Raw genomic sequence first — 17,922 nt, forward strand, 5'->3', positions numbered from 1 at the left:
TTTATGCTGCACCAAGAAAAACTGCAAAATTAATTACCATTTCCAAACAGGTTTGTAAAGTTGTCTGCAATTAATCGAACAAAAAAAAATGGCCCTGCTATTGGCAGAGATCCGCCTCCGAGGTTTCTAATTGGCTAATACGCTCGGTCCATGCATTATTTCACTCTGAAGTATTGTAGGGCTGTCAAAAAAGACCAAGGTGTGGTTTCTCCACGGACAACTATTTCGAAGTGATTTTTGTCAGTGAGTGGTTAAAAAAATCACTTACAGCATCTTTAAAATACTCATTGTAAAGAGTTAAAGGGGATAATATGTATTTTTGACAACTTTTGTTCATAGATGAACTAATTGAAAACATGGACAAAAAAGCAACATGGGACAGATTCTACACAGAGAATGAAAGCAAAGGGAGACCGAATTCAAAAAATTTTGAGTGGTTCTTTGGATTTGAAGCTCAGTGAAGGACTTCATTCTTCCTGTACTTCAGAGCAGGTCTCATTCCCACACTGGCCAATTGAACATCCTGGACATGGGTTGCGGCACATCCGCGTTAGGACCTTGTATCTACAGAAACTCTCCATGTGCTGTGAAGGTCATCTGTGCTGATATCTCTACAGTTGCAGTTAAACTTATGCAGAAGCACAGTAATTCTACATTGGTACAGCCATGCAATCCATCCTCGGCTCTTGCCTTCCTGGAGATGGACTGCACACAGTTGAGAGGATACTTTGACGCCAGAAGCCTGGATTTGATATTAGACAAGGGTACCACAGATGCTTTTAGTTAGGTCTAAAAGAAGGTCAAAGTTAAGGCTGGACAGATAGTGAAGCAATGTTTACAGGTGCTGAAGCCCTCAGGAGTCTCCCTACAGTTCTCAGATGATGAGGATCCTGATGCCAGGCTTGTATGGCTTTGAGAGAGAAGCTAGAGGAGCAGAACTGGCAGCTGATGTGGGAGTTCAAGAGGTGTGGGAAAGTTGAGAGGGGTCAGCTATTTTTGCTATCAGATTTCTCCTCCGTACTTCTGAAAGGGTTTCCAAGTGACAATACAGTCTTTGTACAAAATATGTGAACACTGAGAGCATAATCTTTTTTTTTTTTTTTCTTGCAGTAATGTAATTGCCTGATCAAGAAAACCCATTTATATATTATGTATTGTTTTCCTGAAATTCATCTGATGCAGAAACAATTTACACTATATAACAATTTTTTTCATACTTTTTGTAATAATAAAAAAAAAAAAAATAGCTGAGATTTTTTGAGAAAAATCTTTCAGAATTAAAAATAAATTTTTTGTCCTGTGGTGCTAAAATTTTTTTTCCATCAGGGCCTGGAAATCCAGTTCCAACTAGGTGTTTAATTGCCTCTGCTTGCAATGCCTCATTTTGTGATGCATACCCAATGAGATCTGCAAGTACGTAGTCTCTCCTACGTGTATACAGAATTCCTCATGACCAGGAGTTCATTCCACTACCTGGCCCAGTGATGAGGGGCAGAAGCTGAGATGCTTACCTTATAAACAAATAATCAGATGTTTGAGTACAATATTACACATTAATATAATAGATTAAGATACTGATGGTTTGAGAGAAATATCTCCTTTTTCTTCACAAATGCTCTCTTAAAGACTTTGATTAATGCTCCAGGAGTTTAACTAGAAATTCACAGGACTTCAATGTTAGTAATGTTGCATATTATTTTACATTTAGATGGTCCTCACTACAGAACGCACAAGATACAGGGGGGCATGATTTGGATCACTTTTTGGCCATAACTTTATATGTAGCAGTTCTGACTTTCCATCTGACCGTCAAGCCATGCTGCAAAAACAAAGCCACTTTATGAGGATTGTGGGCTTTCCTGGGTTGTTGGAACCACTGATGGAACTCATGTTCACATCAATTCTCCAACTAATAAACTGGGAGTACATACCAATAGAAAGAAACAATTCCAAAGCATCAGTAACAATTTGTGATAATTTTGCACGGTCTGCAAGCATTTTTTAAAAATAACTTTTTACAAATATTTCCAGTGTCTTAATTAAATGATTTTATCGTCGTTACATTAAATTATTAGTGTTGTGCTGCTGTGACTTCCACCCATGAGCAGGCTCACTGTTGGCTGTCTCAGAGGTCGAGGGCAGCCATTTTGGGTCAACATCTATGTACTGTGCATTCCAAACAGGATATATCGCCCTCGAAGGGCGCTTGAATGTATGAAAACAACCATAGCAGCCATATTGAAGAGATTCGTTCCAAACCAAAGTACTCAAAACTGGCCACTTCAAGGGGCCCAGAATGAAGGATTTGAGAAGGGTACAACTGATGGACACCAGGCTCCCATGATCCTTTCGCCAGATTCTTTGCGCGCTGCATGATGGCCCGGCACCTCCGTGTGGAAGCGCCGTGATGATGACTTACAGAAGAGGTACTCTACACCCTTTCTCACTCCGGAGGGTAAAGCCCTTTGAAGGGATGGGGGCATAGGGATGAGCCCTTCCCGAGATGGAATGCTGGGGTTAGTCCTAGTTGCAAGGCTTAAGTATCACCTCAGTCAACGCCTTAAGAATCAGTTTTCTAGACTGATCACTTTTGTCAGTTGATTCCACTTTCATCATCAAGTACTATGCAATTCTTAGCTTCATATGTGTGAAATATTGGACTTATGATCCTGCGACAGGGAAGTGTCTAGAGGGGGTGGCATGGTGTGGCGCCAGCCCGTTCAAAATGTGCTTGCCCCCATGCACACCCCCCCCAACAGGGTTGTGGGAAGCAGATCAGAGTGCATTTTGAAATCTCATGCTCTGCCACTGTCATACACTAATCAGCAGTAGTGCTGCTTGAGGTAGAACACCCTAACAACACAGCTGTTTCTCTCCATGTGGCAAGAGGTTTGCATACTTGAGCTAATGAAAGAGGGTTGTACTAGAAATGCAAACAGTAAAATTTTGTGATTGTACAGTAAACAGGTTGTTAATGTGAGATCCTTGAAGACTTAGTTTGGCTAAATCAGTACTCAAATGTTATACCTATCTATGCAATACAGTGGGAATACTGCAATAAGTTTAGTATATGACCCGATTTAATCATTTTTTTTTAATCTTATTTATACATTTTTTATTATTATTATTATATCCTCACTGGGGGCTGAGTCCCCTAAAACGAAAATCCTAAAATTGCCCCTGTTGAAAACTCCAAAAGCCCCTTTCACACTGCCTGTTTGGTCCACGGTAAAATTGCGGTTACAGCTCTCTGTGAGCATAAACATGTCCGAGGATTGATTCGGGGGATCGATCCGGGTTGAGGGGACCTAAGTAACATTGTCCAGGTTCAGTCCCGGAGCGAGCTCTGTGGGGAACAAAAGCCAGAACCAATGCCGTGCAGCGATTGTGTGTCGTGAGTGATGGCCGCCGCGTTATCATCGACTCTTTTACAGGCGTTTGAAGGCAGATCCAAAGCGTTCTGTAGCGAAAAAATATGTGCAAACTGTAATGAAGCAGAATCAGGTAGTTCCTCACTATCCGCGCTTCTGAAGCTGAGATCGTTAAGCTGGTTATGTAAAGGATTAAGCATGCCTAAGCGTTTTCGACTTGTGCATTACTGCGTCGGCATCCTGATGTCCGCGATGTCATTCACAGGACCTTTAAGGCCAATTTACTTCTTCGCGTCCGAGGTGTGCGTGCGTAAAAAGTCGCAGTGCGTAGGCTCACGCGCGTGCCAGAAGCGTAGCCGTCGTGAGCATTTATATACTTCTGCGTATGTCTGTTTTGCTCTGCAGTTACACACGCCCGAGAAACACTAGTTGTGGCCGGGTTCCACTGTGTTTAAGAGTCCGCGCAGTGCGGCTGCCCGTCTGGCAGTCTTTGTAATCTCCTGAAGAGTCAGCCGCAGATGGCTGTATTTTCTCACTTCTTCAATTAATCTCTCGGTCGCTTGGTCCATTTCCATGTTGGCTCTTCACTGAATTTCGAAATTTAAAAAATGGTAGGCGGTCCAGAGTGCAGAAGATCATTCGAGGAAATCGTGGGAGGAAGCGTGATACTACAAGCCAGAGCCAATCGATCTGCAGATCTTGCAGTCCGTCGTCCGCAGCTGGTAGTTAACCACGAGGAGGAGGTGCGCATCAGGTGGCCGCGAGGGAAGTGCGGCGGTAATGGTGCCGCGTCAGTGGTGTATGCTGGTGCAGCCTTCTACCCACTGCTACTCGGCGAGACGTAGAAATTGGCCTTTTACAGGTTGTGGTGAGCGCGCGCACAGATTCGGGGAAATCACTGGCAGTGTGGATGAACTAAAAATCTGGGATCCGAGAATGGTGCGGGGAAACACCGTATTATCTGGGAATCTCAGTGTGAACAGGGCGAGAATGTAAAGATCAGGCGGAAGCTGGCCTTCATTCCATTGAAGAAGAAAAAGTGAAAGCCGCCATTGTCCCAATAGAGGCGCGCGGCCATGATACGCTGATTGGGACCAGAGTCTGCGCAGTATGCGAGCTCCGGGACCAGAGTCTGCTCAGTAGAGAGAGGAGGCAGTGGAACCGCGTCCCGCCCCACACTCCCGCGGAGTCGCAAACCGCCTGCGCCCTGGCCCTTTTTTAAAATTAGTCTGACGGCTGGTCCATTTTTTGTCTGCTGATTTTCATATATAAGCTTGTTTTAAAATAAGGTAAATGCAGCTCAAATCTCTTCCTGTAGATCCTGAAAAAAGTCAGTTGGGTACCTCAGATTTCGCTCAGAGAAGCTGTCAGTCTCAGCTATCAATCCCATAGCAAATCACACACCCGTTTTTTATAGGCGTCACATAATTAACTAAAACCAAACTTATTTTAAAAAGAAACTAACACCAAGTGTGACTAACTTACATCAAGCGTGATAAAATCTACATCAAATGTGGCGCATAAACCGTGTTTGAAAACAAAAAATATTTAAAGTGAAATTTAATTGTTTACGTTTGTCCCCACGTCGATAGATTACATGGAGAGGCAGGGTTTATGAAATATACTAAGGACCAACCACCTGGGGGTGGTCGAAATCGATGAAGGCTTGGCTTTTTGAGGACTAGTGAGGCACACTTGGGTGTGAACCCATGCACAGATTCAGGAAATCACTGGCAGTGTGAATGAACCAAAATCTAACGATCTTGGGAACAATTGCGGGACACATTACCCGTGTATTATCTCCAGAATAATACATAGGTAATGCGTGTCTACTACCTTCTGGCTTATCTGAAGGACATCCACAGGACCCTTACTGGACCCCCCTGCAGTTTGCTTACCGAGGCAAACAGGTCCGTGGATGATGCAATCAATATGGGATTGCACTTCTTCCTGCAACATCTGGACAAAACAGGGCTTATGTGTGAGGATCCTGTTTGTGGACTTTCAGTTAAACTTTCCAGCACCATCATCCCAGCAGCCTGCTTCAAACTGACCCAGCTCTCTGTTCCTAGCTCTATCCAATAGTATGTTCCTGCACAACTGGAGGCTGCAGTTTCAGGACCGCAGATCCTAGGACCGCGGTTCTAGGACCTAGTTTTTTTTTAACATGACAGGCACCGTGAAATGGATGATATAGCGATGGCTGCAGTTTTCAGGACCGCAGTTCTAGGACCCTGTTGGTTTAGTTTGTAGTCATGTTTGTATACATAGCATCAATATATTAATCTCAGTAGTATTTGTTTTAAATGTGATTTTGATTTAAAAAATGCATCAAAGAAGTTAAATTACTAAAGTGTAAGCTGAGTCACTGGTGCAAATTTATACATGAATTTACACAAAATATAAATGAAAGCTATATATCAATTTCAGAAACAATTTGTAAAAAAAAATGGAGAACCTTAAAAGTCTTAGTCTCTTGGGTATACAGTATACTGATTAACCTCCTTAAAGGTGAATTAGCTCACCATTATCAGGTAAGTTAAAGTTGGAATCAGGCGTGTGCAGTCACTAAATTACAGCCCGATATTTTAAAAAGGGTTGTTGAGAGGCAAGACAAGACACAAGAATGGTTTCAAGAATGTTTATTTATATATATGTACATGTATATATGTGTGTGTGTGTGTGTGTGTGTGTGTGTGTGTGTGTATATATATATATATATATATATAAGTGTGTGTGTGTGGGGGATCAGTAAGACTTGCTAATGTTTTTTTTTAAAAAGAAGTCTCTTCTGCTCATCAAGGCTGCATTTATTTGATCAAAAATTCAGAAAAAAAAACTGTAATCTTGCAAAATGTTATTAGAATATAAAATAATGGTTTCTATTTAAATATCCTTTAAAATATAATTTATTTCTGTGATGAAAACCTGAATTTCCATCACCCCATGACTGCAGTTTAAGAGTGTCACACATGATGATCCTTCAGAAATCATTCCTGATATGCTGATTTATTATTAGAATTATCAATGTTGGCAACAGCCCAAATATTTTTTTGGAAGCTGTGATGCTTTTTTTCAGGATTCTTTGATGAATAAAAGTTTAAAGAGAAAGCATTTATTTAAAATGAAATCTTTTTCTTACGGCCTACACTACTGTTCAAATGTTTTGGGGTCATTAAATTTCTATTTTCATTTTTTTGAAAAGAAATTAAACCTTTTATTCAGCAAGGACGTGTTAAATTGTTAAGAAGTGATAGAAAAGATTTATATTGTTAGAAAAGATTCGCTATTTTTGAATAAATGCTGTTCCTTTTTTAACTTTTTATTCATCAAAAGAATCCTGAAAAAAAAGGCCTCATAGCTTCCAAAAAATGTTTGGCAACTGTGTTGATAATTCTAATAATAAATCATCATATTAGAATGATTTTTAAGGATCATGTGACACTTTTATACTGGAGTCATGATGAAATTCAGACTTTGCATCACCGAAATAAATGCTCTTTGAGGATAATTTAAATAAAAGCATATTTATCATTATAATAACATTTTGCAACTCTGACCCTCTAGTATTCTGATCAAATAAATACTGATAACATAAAAAGGCTCTTTAAAAAGCGATACAGAGTGTTGCAGGATTCAAACACTGACCGATAATATCTATATATAAGTAATGTATGCACATGTCGTCCTATGACAACATCACAGCAGCGCCAAAGCTGAACACCCCTTTTCCATCAGATTTGCTGCATGGATGCAGGGTAAACAGGCTTCAGCTCTAGAGAAAGAGGCGAGAGAGACAGAAGAGAGAGAGGGATAAATAAGAAACATTTGGTTCTTTTATTCAACTGATATATCTGAATTATTTACTTATGCACTGTTGGAGACCCAAACAGAATATTCATGTTACTGACATCTAATTACACAAGCTTCAAATGTGTAGAAATTACATAAGAGCAATACCCACCAATTGAATGATCTCCTTCTTTCCTCAATTGTTTGTAATCTTTCCTTAAATTCTTCCACTTCACTGAAATAGTTATCAGAGAACAATCACTTTTGTGATAACAAAATATCAGTAGCAAAAATGGTGCACTAGGCATTGTGCAAAAAATAATTCATATTGTACTCTGACCTGAAATGATAATCTTGACCAGAAAGGAAGACTTGTTAGATGTTTTGAGATCATGAAAATATCTAGTGCCTTTTTTAAATCATCTAATCCTACAATGAGCTAACCAAATCAAAATCACTTCATATTGGCCATGCAGAACGTGACAGAAACTAACACATGATAACAATGGACAGCATGTGGAAAGAGCCTGCAGTTTAGGCCAAATTAACCTAAGTAATACAAAACTGCCAGCGCCTCATTCATCATTGCAAAAATAATGCTGAAACAACGAGACTTAACACATAGTGCAACTAGGCAGTCAGGTGTAGTTTAATTATAAAAGATATTTTATACTTAAATATGGTAAGGCTCTTGAGTATTAAGCCAGTATTCACACTAATACATTAAGCTGCAGGTAAATCTTACAAACCTGCCCATCAACCATGCTCTGTCATCGATATTAAGTTTTAATTAATGTGCTGGCTAGATTCACTTATAATGCTTAGGTCATTAAAGCTGTAGCAAGGATTTATGAAATCGGCACACAATTCGCGTCGTAGTAATTAATAAAACTAGCTCGATTCTTAATTTGGTGAGGAATTAGTGATAGTCATAGTTAGCGCCGTCTGCACAATGTGCGACTTAAAAGCGAAGTCTAAGCGTTATAAAATAAAACTTAATTAAATATCAGCCGCTGCTTCACCTTATCTGTTGTCTATAGGTCCTTCGTCCACCGATACCTAGCGAGTGTCCCGTTGATCCCGTCAACGGTACGTGGCTGTCACAAAAACTATGGGTCCTTTAGACTGCGGTCTGAGCATTAGTCCTGGCCTACAGCCTCGATTTGTGCAGGAACTCTACCCTTCTGTCTCTCGATCTGTTCAGTGGATCATCAGCTTTTTCCTTTTAAGATCACGGCAACAGCTGGTGAGACACAGGGGGTATTCATCCTGAAATCATCAAAACCACAATACTGGTGTACGCCTTCAGTTCGATGTGTTCTCTCCCCACTGCTCTTCTCCTGATCACCAACGACTGCACCTACAAAAGGAGCCCTCTGTCAAGCGTTGCATAATTAACTAGACAACACTACAGTTATCGGCCTCATCCAACGACCGCGGCAGAGTCTGCTACAGACAAGAGGTTGAGCAGCTGGCTGTCTGGTGCAGTCTGTACAACCTGGAGCTGAACAACATCTCAAAACAGTGGAGATGATAGTGGACTTAGTTTGAAATCCCCCGTCCCATTCAGATCACCATTATAGACAGCACTGTGGCTGCAGTGGAGTCATATCACGAGGACCATGAACCACCTGGCGGGTCTCAGGACCTGAACGTGCAGGCTCAATCACATTTGACTCCACATTAGTTAAGTGCGGGCAGCACTTGGGTGTCGTGAACTTCCCTGCACACACTGTAGGAAGTTTAATCACTGCCACAGTGCAGCTGCACAAAACAGTTCTAAACCATGCCAGTCATTGAATCTTTCCTGTGGTACTTCAATAACTGTCTGGTTTGGTTCAGCTACAAAATCAGACATCAGTAAGGCCTGAGAGAACCTTGATTCTGGACTGCTGCTGAAGGATTGTGGTGCTCGCCTACTGGTGACCCTTCGAACTGTATACATCCAGAGTGAGGAAAAGGGCGTGAAAATCACTCTGGATCAACATGGGAAGTGCACCTCCTCCACGCATTACTTTTTCGTCAAAACTGGCAGCTTCATGAGCCCATAATAAAATCTCAAGACAGTCAGGCTTTCAAGAACAGTTTCTTCCCAACAGGTAATCTACTCATGAACAGTTAAATGTTCCCCCTTATGCAATAAAGTGGAATATCCTTATATTTATTTGTACCCCTCCATTCCTAGTACATCCCTGGCATCTGACTTGTATTCTATTCCATTATCATCATAAAACAACTGTTGCATACAATTTATTTATTATTCAATTTATTTTGCAACATATATATTTTTGGTCTGTGCTTTTGCTGTTGTCAACAATGTGTACTGGAAGCTGATGTCACTAAAACAAATTCCTTGTATGCGCAAGCATACTTGGCAATAAAGCTCTTTCTGATTCTGATTTCTGATTCTGAGAATCTCAGTGTGAAAGGGGCTTTAGAGTCTGAGTTTGTGCTTATAGTTGTGTTGCCACGATGCACCAGCACCGCTTAAAATAGAAATCATTATGTTACGTTTCTTCCTGTTGTTTCAAAGATTAAAGGCACAATCGGAAAACACAAAGGAAAAAAATTAAAAGGGGACAAAGTCAGGCACAGCAGCAATTCATTCAAGGTTTCTTCAAGAAGAAACCATGTCAAAGACAGGTAGATAAAGTGCAGTACAGGTCAGAGCCAATTCAACAGGCAGGGGCCAAGTTGGCTAGCAATTAGCAGACCTGAACCCGGCAGCACAGGTCAGAGCCAGCGAGAGAGAGCCATAGAGGACTACACCAGCAGCCATCAATCTGCAGCAATAGGTGAAAGTCAGAACATGAGCAATTTTTACAAAAGTTTCACAAGATACACACACACAGTCTGTTTGGACAATACCAAAGTAGCGAACTAGGCTGAGGAATCTCACTCCAGTGTCATAATTACCAGTTTCATTTCCTATGCAGCACTGAACTCTTGGTACTCTCCTGCTTCCAGTTGTTGCTTTCTTACTCTGGATTAAAAGCATTCAGCTAAATAAATACAGTTGTATGAACTTCCATGATATCACCCAAGAAGCATCTTTACAATCAATTTAAAGCATCAATTAGACCCACAAACCAGACAAATATTATCAGGTAGGCTATACTAGAAAATTCCGGATGCCATTCTGTGAATCTCAACCAAACAACAAGTCATTAAAGTACAGTCTGAATGTTAGAGTGTTAATAAAAAGTGCTTTGTGTGCTGAGATCTGTCTACAATATGATTGAAAAGCATGCGATATACTCAAAACTGGAAGGCCAGCTTGTGTTCGCAGATCGTCGCTTTCAGTTGGAGCGTGTCACAGATTCATCATTAACCCAGCCAGCTTCTTCATGAACTCATCTATGGCTTTCACTGATTCTTAAAATCCCATGATTCCAACACACCAGTTTGAACAGCAATCACATCTGCCTTTTGCTTCTATTTAGTATCACTGAACTTTTTTAATTCGATCACATTCAAGCAGTTTTCATCGTGTCGATCTTTACTCTGAAGAAGAATCTTCTAAAGAATCAGAATGCAGGCATGGGTATTACTTTTGCGAGGGTTCAAATAATTTGGTTTTCTAAAGGATCATACAAAAAATCACACATAACTATACACACAACAATTATCAGGCTGTTATATGACATAGATGCATTCCCCGTGACGCTCAGTTATAATAAAATCCCGACAAGTATTAGTGCCTTGAATGTGGTGGCCCATCTGGGACATGGTAAAACCCCATGCTTATGAACAGTTTAATAAAGCAAAAAAAAAAAAGGGATACTCTACACCCCTCTTCCCAGGTATAGCCCCAACTCAGGATGAAAGTTTTTTGTGGCGTCCAACAATTAAATCAATTCCACTGTATCATTCATTCCCTCGCGTAACAAGCATTATCTCCTGTTCCATAACCCTAAAATTCTCCATTCCGTTCTTCGTTTCAACGATCAAATTTTAAATACGTGATAAATTTTTGATTGAATAACCCGTCTTGGAGGCTTGAGATACACATTTTCTAAAAGGATAGAAAAAAACCAAGTAACTATACACTATACCAAGCTGTGCAAGAGGGTTCCATTAAAAGTTATGAGCTAAGTCCGTCATCAGAATATCTACCTTATCTGCCATCAGACTGCAATCCTCTGGGTCTCCTTCAGTGAAAATGTGCCAAATAATAACAAGGTGGTGGGGGGGGGTCCAAGGTCCATAAACAGGCTGTAGGAAAAATCGTCATCAGAATACGTTCCCATCTGCCGCTAGACCTGCAATCTGGGGTATTATAGATTGACTGGAACCACTTTTTTGCGTAAGACCGAAGAAACAAAAATAACGACTTTATTCACATATCCTTTGTTCAACAGGTCTCCTCTGGTCTCTCCGAATATCACCCGTATGCTGCTATGCTCTTGCTTGTGCATGCATGCGCTCACAAGTACGGCGCGTCTGCCAAACATGTAGAAACCACTTTGAGCCATTTGTGTTCAGGCACATCCTTGTGGCGGTGGATGACAACCGAAGAGCATACACAGCATACGGTGACATTGGAGAGACACAGCGTCGAGACTGTTGACAAGGAACTGTTTGAAATAAAGTCGTTATTTTTGTTTTCTCGCTTATCAAAAAGTGTTCCCGCTCAGCTTCATATACCCGATTGCACATCGACGGCAGATGGAATATTCTGAGACGACTTCATACCTTTTATGACCTTGACACTGTTATTTATTGCATCGATGGGACAGTCTCAGCCTCCAGGTTTTCATCCAAAATATCTTTAAATTGTTTTCCGAAGACGAACGTAGCTTTTTTAAGGTTTCGAACGACATGGGGGTAAGTGATTAATGACAAAATTTTCATTTTGGGGTGGAGTATCCCTTTAACTTCACAGTGTGATTAAACAACTTTGTGGTTGTCTTTGCGGTGAAAACAGATGTGGATAAGCAAATGTCTGGGAGAAACCATCTCTGAATTCACTTACCTTCGGTTGGACTCTTTTGGCTTTTTTTGAGATCAGAGCGTACTTTGCATTTATCTGTAGTTTGCAGTCAGAGCTGGTTTGGATGAACATATACTCTTTTTGCTGTTCTTTAATCTGCTGACCAAACAAGACTATGAGTGATGTTTATTAAAAATAATCTCTCAAAAATGAAATGAGTACAAATTAAAGGTTATCAGACCTCAGAGACCGGAACATTACTTGGCAATAGAAAAACCCATAGCCTTTGCTGTGTCGATGATGTATCAGGTTCCTGGAACAGCAGCACCTGGCCATTGATGGTTTTGTTATTTTTATTATTCTCATGCACAATCCCAAGCTCAGATAACCTACAGACATTTACAGCTATATGTGTTCTTGAAATTTTAATTGGAGAGAGGAATTCCCGAGTGTCCTCATGTATATGGACAACAGAAAGATTTCCAATTGCATCAACTGTAAATAGAAAAAGAAGTAGTAAAAAGAAAGACAAAAACCCAATTAAGTTTTATAATGAGGTCATTCAGCTCTAAGCATTAGTCAAGTCTTTTAAGAGCTTTGTGAGGAGCCATTTATGTAGAGTCAGCGCCCACAAATAAAGTTCACAGAAGGCTAACATCATGAATGATGATGAAACTGAACTGATATGAGCAACAATTATTTCAATACTGTATACAATAATTAGAATATTCATAATATGTAGGCTATATTAACATGTATAGATATGGTATCCATTCATTCACATGCTTTTAATCTTTAACCCGCTTACATGTCTCACAGTGTGTGAAGGTGAAGCTCATAGATATTCTCCTGTAGGGGCTTTGATATCAACCAGATGTCCAGCAGGCTCATAGTGAGTGCTAATGAGGTGATGCAGTCTTCCAGTGAGTCACACTGTACTCTACACATCCATTTCCTTTCAATCTAACCAAACACCAGCCCAGTTATGCTTGTCACATGAAAAAGGCCTTCTGTTTTCCATCACTGAAACCCGCAAGAAAAAAAAGTAATAATAATACATTTGAGAAACTATTTCTCACACAGAAAAAGTCATATTTATTATGATATAGAAGTCATACTTCAAAGACAGAGAGAAATTTACTGACCTATAGGAAATCCTTCCATTATTTACTGGCTAATTCATGCTCAAACTTCTTTAGCGACCTCTTCTGTCTACAATATAAGCATTAATTCAAATTTTTTTACAGGACTTATTATTACTAACAAGTATAATACACCTTTTTGATAGGTAATTGATTACTGACAGAAAGTACTGAGAAATGGCTAAAGAAATAGCAAAAGAAAGCACAGTTTTGCTCATATCCCCCTGTGCACGATTCTCTATGAGACCCGCTCTGCTTTTGGCACTACATGCATAATCCGGCTTGCAAGAAGTGGAAAGTGGGATCCTGGTGTGAATTATAAGCTCTCATTTGATTGCACATCGGGTCAAACTGTTTAGCTGCCTGCATGATTTTTCACACCTCGGTGATTTGATTATGCTATGATAAAATGAAATGCATGCCTGATGTTACATCTAGTCGTGTAAAGGGATATTCACCCAAAATGGAATTCTGTTATATTTAATCACCTCACATTTGGGTCCAAACCTGTAGTATGTTCTATTTTTTTATGTCTGTGGAACACCAATGAAGATATTTTGGTCAGAATGTTGATACCACAACCATTTGTTTATTTGCTTATATTTGTATGGACAAAACCTGATCATATTTCAAAAAAAAACACAATTCTTTTGAATGAAGTCAAAACAGGTGGGAATCACATGAGCGTGGTTCATTGGTTGAACTATCTCTTGAAGTTGTATTTTAATGTGAGAAATAAGTATTAAGCAAATGCATAATGGTTTATTGCACCTGTGCTTTTCTCGCTTGTATTCTAACTACCTTATTTATCAGTTGGAAATGATCACTCTCTTCACCCTGCACCTTAACATCAGGTGACAGAGATCTGCATCTCCTAAACTACAGAGATAATCTCAGCATACATTGCTGACAACTAATCAAGAATGGGCACTCTTTATCACCCATCTTTAAATAAAGATTGAGGTCCCCTTCCTACCACATTACCCTTATGTTTGCAAATGGCCCGCAAATCATCCTTCACGATCTGTTGGTCTTTAAGGACATTCCACTTATATTCACCATTCATAAAACAAAAATAATTCCTTCATTTTCACCCAACTAATGATTAAGGCTCTTGCTAGCTAACTCTTTCTGTGCAGGTCAAACTTCATATGACATAAAAAAATTTCAGAATACTGATCTAAATATCTGAACAATATCACAAATGTAACTCAACAGTAACAAATGTTTTGTACCAGTACCTTAACAAAAGTATTGATTGATTTTTCCATCTCGTTTTTTGATCTTAAATCTTTTGCAATGTATTTCTGGGGTTGGACGCATCTTCTTGTATCAGTCTGTTGGTATCAAAGCGTTGCTTCTTTCACCATGAGGCCCATCTCTGTTATTTGATTGTCACTAGGCTGTGGTCAACTCTTGAATAAACATTATCAAGAATTTAATTTGTCCTATACACCAGAACAAACCAAAACTGTAATTTAACAAACACCACCGCGGCACTCTGAAGATGACCAGACTTTACGTACATAGAAAGTTTGATTTTACATTGTGCAACTTATAAACTTTCTACTTATTAATAAATAATAAATAATAAATAAAGAGTGACATCCAAATAGTCTAGGTGGTACTCACTGTGATAAGGACCTATTAAATTTCAAGCCTATTATCATTTTTTTAGAGCCATCTGTTAAAATGTATTTTGTTCCCACATTAACATTTCAGTGTTACAGTGCTACGGCACAACTCTAAAATTTAACACCATAATCCACCATATGTGGTCTTTGTGACTACCTGTTTTCTTCTAAGGCTTGGTGGCAGTCTCAGCCCCCCTTTGTCAGTAATTAATTTCCAGTTAACTGAAAAAAACAAAGTGTTCAGAGTTAGGACAAGAAATAGACATTGGTTTTCATTTAATTTTTGATTAGCCCATGATACTCCTCTAAAATCAGCATGTTTGTGAAGTGAGGGAGTAAAAGATCCAAACACCCCTCTGTGACTACAATACTGAGATTAAGATGTGTAAGCTCCTCTTTGTAATACCAGACCAACTGCAGAGACTCACAGGACGGTAGTCAACGAGGAGAGCTAAAAAAAAAACTGAGGACACACCACTCTTTTCGCAAGAGCTTTGGGAAAGTGCGATTCACCATTGCAAGACATGGCCTGGTGGCTTAAAAATCAGGTTAAAATCTGACAGAGAAGGCTTGTGCCCAGCTTAGACAGAACGTTTTGAACTGAATCATTGAATCCCTCTGTAGAACATTACAACAAAAATAAAACAATTACCTTAATTTAATGTCAAAGTAGACTGAGACTCACTAAAGATCACTTTTGTGTGCAGTATAGGAACAGATCTCAAGTGCAGAATCATCTGCTTGGGTCGTAAAAATCATTCTGTGGTCACATGATTTAAGTTTAATGTAAGAAATGGCGTGTAAATCCTGTACACTCATAGTAGAAGATACACCATTCTCTTGACCAAACGGCCACTGCCACGGAGAATTGGCTGAGAAGTCCAGTTTCGTGGTTTCAGTGCAGTCAAGGAGGTGACAAGACCCGAATATCCTTTTGTTTCAAGTCCTTAGAGGCAGAGAAGAGCTCAATAACATCTTCCTATCACTCTAGCCAATAAATAAGCAATAGTGTTACAAGTCAATAACGACATGAAGAATGCAAAATCTTTAAATGGAACTGAACAAAAATGGCACCGGACATGAGGGTGAGTTATTGATGTAATTTTTTTTTTTTTTTGGTGTATTATTTTTTTGAATAATGATTTGTTTTTGATTTTTGGGTGAACTATCCCTTTAAAGAATAATTTGTTCAAAGTTTTGCAAATACTACCAAATGGGAAGTTAGAAATTATCCCAGACCTCTGTGATCTGACAATAGCTGAGATTAAGATGTGTAAGCTCCTCTTTGTAATCCAAGACCAACTGCAGAGACTCACATGTACGGTAGTCAAGAGGAGTGTCACTGAGGTCCAGCTCTTTTCCAAGAGCTTTGGAAAGTGTTGATGCCCATTGCAAAGACATTGCCATGGGTGCATTAAAAATCAGGGTTAAAATCTGACAAAGAAGGCTTTTGCCCAAGCTGTAAGACAGAAATTTTTGCAACTGAATCATTTAATCATCTGTAGAAATATAACAAAAATAAAAACAATTACCTTAATTTATGTAAAAGTATATGAGGACTCACTAAAGATGCACTTTGTGCAGTATAGGGAACAGAATCTCAAGTGCAGAATCATCTGCTTGGCAGTCGTATAAAATCAATTCTGTGTCACATGTTGAAGTTTTAATGGTAGAAGAAATGGCTGTAAAATCCATACGACTCATAGTTAGAAGATCCCCATTCTCTTGACCAAAACGGCCACCGCCAAGGGAAGAATTGCTGGAGAAGTCCGCTCTATTCGTTCAGTGCAGCCTCAAGAGGGAAGACACAGAATATCCTTTTTTTTTCCAAGTCCTAGGAGGCATGAAGAAAGAAGCTCAATAGCAGCTTCCTATCAACTCCTAGTCAATAAAGAAGTGAAGCAATGGTGTTAGCAAGACAATAAGCACAACGAAACAATGCAAAAATCTTTTAAATGTAAAGCTGAACAAAAGAAGTGAGCACATTACCTCAGACCCGGAAACTCCCCAGCAGAAGTTTGACGATGCTACCAGTCTCATTATTTCCAGGCGATAGAGTCTGGGTAAGGTTGAAGCTTTAACCCATCACTATAGTGTAGGGCAAAACAGGGGAGGCTTTTGCAGTCGGTTGAATCAAGCTCTCTCATGCACAGGTTAATCAGGGTTAGCTGAAGATTTGATTAATTTCACAATCAGATGGCCTGCACGTTTTTGGTATATCTCTTTCAGTGCAGCCCCTGACAAAACCGTGGGCTTATCCTGCATTATAAGAAAGAATTATTTTTAGAATGTCTGATACTAACAACACTATAAAGTGTGTAGATATGATTGAATATATTTAACTGTATACCAATAAAAGTCTTGCCTTTAAAGCAAAACTGTGTCCAGTACAGCCAGAAGGCTCGGAACATTCAGAATATTAAATCTACCTTCTGCAAGCAAGGTCTAGTGTGTGACTTGCTTTTTTTGGTGCCCTGAATAGGTAGCAAGATAAAACCTCCCAGGACAAATTACAAGGTGACAGATCACCATCACCCTTTCCAGGAACAACTGTGTCAAATTTTCATCTTGGAGCATCATACACACCTCTGCCAGTCGCTGGGTAGACTGCCTTCTATGAAACCTGTTATCATAGAATTATTATTATAGTATATATTACTTTTTTTTTTTAAATAATTAAACACTTTAAGTTTTCTGAAAAAAAAAAAAAAAAAAAAAAGTATATATATATCCTACAAAGGAATCATCAAACTTACTTAATGGACAAGGGGACCTGATGACATTAGCAGACAAATGAGCCAGTGAGGCTCACTTTTAAATTCAGAAAGGTTCAAGCTGTGGACTGTCCAGACTCGAAGAAGAGTAGCTAGGTTACCTAATAGCTAGCAAAGTGCTCTCTCTGGTAGATGAGAGTTAGACTAAACTAAAGACAACTCCTTCCACAGTTACAGCATTTATTTCTTTATCTGATATGCAATCCAGTCTTGCTAGCCTTGCTGCTGCCGTTTCATTTACTCTGTTTATTTAAAAAAAGTAAAATAAATAAAATC

At 39.4% G+C, this 17,922-nt stretch overlaps 1 protein-coding gene, 1 long non-coding RNA gene and 1 pseudogene across 2 annotated transcripts in view; 1 reads left to right on the top strand and 2 right to left on the bottom strand.

Annotated features, from left to right (window-relative positions):
• The first annotated feature begins 339 nt into the window (after positions 1-339).
• On the top strand, positions 340-1,027 carry LOC122138072 (annotated as a pseudogene).
• A 14,172-nt stretch (positions 1,028-15,199) lies between these two features.
• LOC122137849 lies at positions 15,200-16,628 on the bottom strand. The gene is made up of 3 exons (XR_006155091.1): positions 16,437-16,628; positions 16,112-16,331; positions 15,200-15,226 (listed from the first exon to the last, which is right to left on the bottom strand). It is a non-coding gene; the product is annotated as an uncharacterized LOC122137849 (long non-coding RNA).
• Positions 16,629-17,126: 498 nt separating this feature from the next.
• The window catches only part of LOC122138073, a 2,154-nt gene continuing 1,358 nt past the window's right edge, over positions 17,127-17,922 (bottom strand). The window contains exon 4 of the mRNA XM_042728874.1: positions 17,127-17,131. Coding sequence (XP_042584808.1) covers positions 17,127-17,131 — 5 coding nt within the window. The remainder of the gene's footprint in view (positions 17,132-17,922) is intronic.

This window comes from Cyprinus carpio, chromosome B7 (genome assembly GCF_018340385.1).
Source record: "Cyprinus carpio isolate SPL01 chromosome B7, ASM1834038v1, whole genome shotgun sequence".
In the NCBI taxonomy this organism is placed as follows: domain Eukaryota; kingdom Metazoa; phylum Chordata; class Actinopteri; order Cypriniformes; family Cyprinidae; genus Cyprinus; species Cyprinus carpio.